The sequence below is a fragment of the Chinchilla lanigera genome, unplaced genomic scaffold (genome assembly GCF_000276665.1).
Source record: "Chinchilla lanigera isolate Chin_1 unplaced genomic scaffold, ChiLan1.0 scaffold00059, whole genome shotgun sequence".
Taxonomy (NCBI): domain Eukaryota; kingdom Metazoa; phylum Chordata; class Mammalia; order Rodentia; family Chinchillidae; genus Chinchilla; species Chinchilla lanigera.
In genome coordinates this window covers 13821090-13824554 of record NW_004955460.1, presented here as the reverse complement: position 1 = coordinate 13824554, position 3465 = coordinate 13821090, and the positions used below count along the sequence as shown (strand labels likewise).

Here is a 3465-nt window from a genome sequence, read left to right as displayed (position 1 = left end):
AAAAAGAAAAAGAAAAAAAAGAAAGAAAGAAAGAAAGATTCTCTAGCCCAGCTCTTGGGAATGCAGACTATTCCCAGCCCCATGTGAATCCCAGGGACTATTCCACTTCTTTCTGGTGACTCTTTCCTTGGCCACAGAAGGGACTATTCCACTTCTTTCTGGTGACTCTTTCCTTGGCCCCAGAAGTTCCCTACATGGATGCACACACTGGTACACTCAGCTGGCAATACAAAAGGCAGCAGCTTTTCCAGATGTCTAGAGCTTATTTGTCCTCTCTGTGACCTCGCCCAGCTTACTGAAACATGTGAAGTTGCTGTAAACTGAGCAAGAAGACTGGACTTTCTTTAATTTTAAATTGACAATTCCCAAATTTTTCATCAAAGGGGGCAGTGACTGGAGTTGGAATGTGATGTGAATTTTCCATTTCCAGAAAAGGATGAGGGGGAACCACCCCTGGACCAAATCACTGTCATGCATTATAAAAAGAACAAAGAAACTTCATGGCCCCCAGTGCTGCAAACAAAAGAAACTGCGTGGAGTGACACTGAAAACTAGGGGGGAACTTGAGCAGGTTTCTGCAGATGTTCACACCTGTCTTTTCAGAAGCAAGGGGAACGCCATCTGATGTGGTCTGGCTGGGGCTTGAGTGTCCCCCAAGGCTTCGTGTGTTGAAATTTAATCCTTGTTGTGAGGGATGAAAAGGGTGGAAACTTAATTTGACTGTGGAGTCAGACCGCATGGGCTGAGCCTTTGGGAAGTGACCGGGATTAGTTAAGGTCCCAGGGCGCTGCCCCATGACTGAGCCTGGTGGCTTTATAGGAACAGGGAGGTAGACCAGATACACACAGAGACATGCTATCTCTCGCCATGTGATGCCCTGTGCCACGTTGTGACTGCCAGCAAGAAGGCCATCAGCAGATGTGAGCCCTTGAACTCTAGGACCTTTTTATTGATAAAGTTATCCTGCCTCGGGTGTTTCATCACAGTAAGAAAAGCTGTTACTCCATCCATGAAATTATGAATCAATTCAAGGTGAACATTCATTTCTCTCAGAATACAGCCCCAGACAACCTGGAGAAGCCATCAGTTGGAGCCGCCAGGCAGGCTAATGTGGTGGCACTGAAGAACGGAGAAGAACACAAAGCCCCCAGCCTCCCTACGAGGAATCCAAGGCATGTGCCAAGGATGTGTGGAAAAAGACGCTCCTCAGCCCACAGTGAGAAGCCACCCCATTGAGAGGCTCTGAAGGGTCTCACCACTCAGCGCTCACTGGGACCCCAGGCTTTCCCTGTGCCTCCAGATGAATGTCTCAAAAGTCAGAAATCCTTCAAGCCCACTAAGCTGAAATCCCCACCAAAACACTATCTGGTCTGAGTTTGACCCAGATTCTGGGTCCTTAAAACTTCCAGCACAGTCCTTGTGCTGCCAGGGTGCCATGGTGGCACCTAGGGCATCTATGTTTGGAGCAAGCTCCAACCTCGAGGACCTCTTCCTTGACAGCTGTGCTCTGGGACAGATTTTCCACTTGTATAAACACTACATAGGTGTAAAGAAGAATCGCATAACAACCCACCTCAGACCGTCTAGCCTGGTGCCGTCAGTGAGCACACAGACTTCACTGATTTTTTCACTGATTTTTCCACTGCTAGGACTAGGAGTCACCTTCCTGGGCTTGACCCCGAAATACATTCTTCCTAATTTAAAAAACAAAACAGGGCCTGACATAGTGGTGCACGCCTGTAATCCCAGCACTCAGGAGGCTGAGGCAGGAGGATCACTGTGAGTTCAGGACCAGCCTGGGCTACAAAGTGAGCTCAAGGCCAGCCTGAACTCGAGAGTGAGACCCTGTGTCAAAAAGACCAAAAAAAAAAAAAAAAAAACAAACCAAAAACAGTACTCTCCTTTCAAAATGTGAACATACATCATAGGTTGTCTTAAGTCTTAAGCTATTTCCTGGATGGAAGCATTACAAACATGCAAGATCATTTTGATGAAGGTTCATCCATTCCAAAATAAAATCACCCCCTTGCTTTGTAAGCTCTAAGGTATTATTACCTGATTTGTTAGTGTATGAGTACTTCCGATTCTGTTTCCAGAGACATCATCACATGGAACACTTAAAGACAATTTAGTCTTCTGGTCAGGAACAAAGGTGAGCGAGAAGGATACAAGAGCTTCAAAGAATTCCAGGAAAACCAGCTGAAATATCAGAAAACACAGGAGTCTCATTCATTCTGATGCACTAAGTGGCAGGACAGCGACTGATCTGGGAGTTCGTTTCTTAGTTATCATTTCTGACATCTGCAGTACCCTTCTGCCCGGCGTGATGGTGCATGACTATTGTCTTGGTTACTTTTTTCTCTCTGCTGAGACAAAATACCTGACGCCCAGAATTAAGGAAGGAAAGATTCGTTTAGTTCAGTTTGTGGAGGTTTCAGTCAGTAATCAGCTGGCTCCAAGGAAGGGTGGCATGGCAGAGGAGCAACAGTTCATGGTGGCCAAAGCAACAAGAGCAACAAGAGCAAAAAGAGGGAGGGGAGAGCAAGCCTCTTTCCCTCCTTTATACTGTATGCAGGCTTCCATCCCAGGGCAGGTGCAGCACTCACACCCATAATCCCAGCATTGGATCATGGATCAGTCACAAACTCTAGAAGCCCATCCATGACTGCATGAGGCCGGGGGGGGGGGCATCTATACACACCTATAATCCCAGAACTCAGGAGGCTGAGGCTGGAGGATTGCCATGAGTTTGAGGCCAGCCTGGGCTACATAGTTCAAGACCAGCCTGGAATATCCAGTGAGCCTCTCTCAAAAATAATACCTATTACAATAACCTTCTTTCTAATATTAATCTCTAGTATTTTAATGCAATCAAGGCTATACAGACATACACATGTGTGTATGTATGTGTATCTTTATGTATCTGGATTCGTATTATTTTAGATAAATCTTGGTTCTTGGTATCCAAAGCAAAACAAACACCCTGAATCGGATTTGTACCATTTTGACACAGCTTTACAAACCTCAAGTTCAAAGTTGCTGTCAATTCCATCATGTATGAAAGGATTATCCTCTGCTATTACTGCCACAAATTTGGTTGCGCTTAATTCTTTATTTATCATTTTAAAGTCCTGTAAAAGAAACAACCAAACCGTAACTTGCTATAGTTAGAGATACCGATTTTAATGTCAATGTATACAATAAACTACTTTTAAAAAACGTACCAGAAGTCATTACCTTACAAACTGATCATTTGTGTTTTTATTTTTTTGAGACAGGGTCTTGCTCTGGAGTTCAGGCTGGCCTTGCACTTGAGGCAGTCCTCCTGCCTCAGCCTCTCAAGTGCTGGAATTACAGGTGTGCACCACCAAGCCCAGCTACCAAAAACTCATCTTGAGCAGCATCCTGGACTAACTTGAGTATTTACCTCTCTATCCTTTTTCCAGTTCCTCTTAAAAAATAATT

At 44.9% G+C, this 3465-nt stretch overlaps 1 protein-coding gene across 3 annotated transcripts in view; it reads right to left on the bottom strand.

Moving 5' to 3' along the window:
• Positions 1-3465, bottom strand: part of Rsph10b (radial spoke head 10 homolog B (Chlamydomonas)) — a 49089-nt gene that overhangs the window by 16200 nt on the left and 29424 nt on the right. For all 3 annotated transcript variants that reach the window (XM_005397900.2, XM_013521163.1, XM_013521161.1), the window contains exons 15-16: positions 3024-3131; positions 2056-2199 (exon numbers count right to left, since the gene is read on the bottom strand). In XM_005397900.2, the coding sequence (XP_005397957.1) occupies positions 2056-2199; positions 3024-3131 (252 nt within the window). The remainder of the gene's footprint in view (positions 1-2055; positions 2200-3023; positions 3132-3465) is intronic.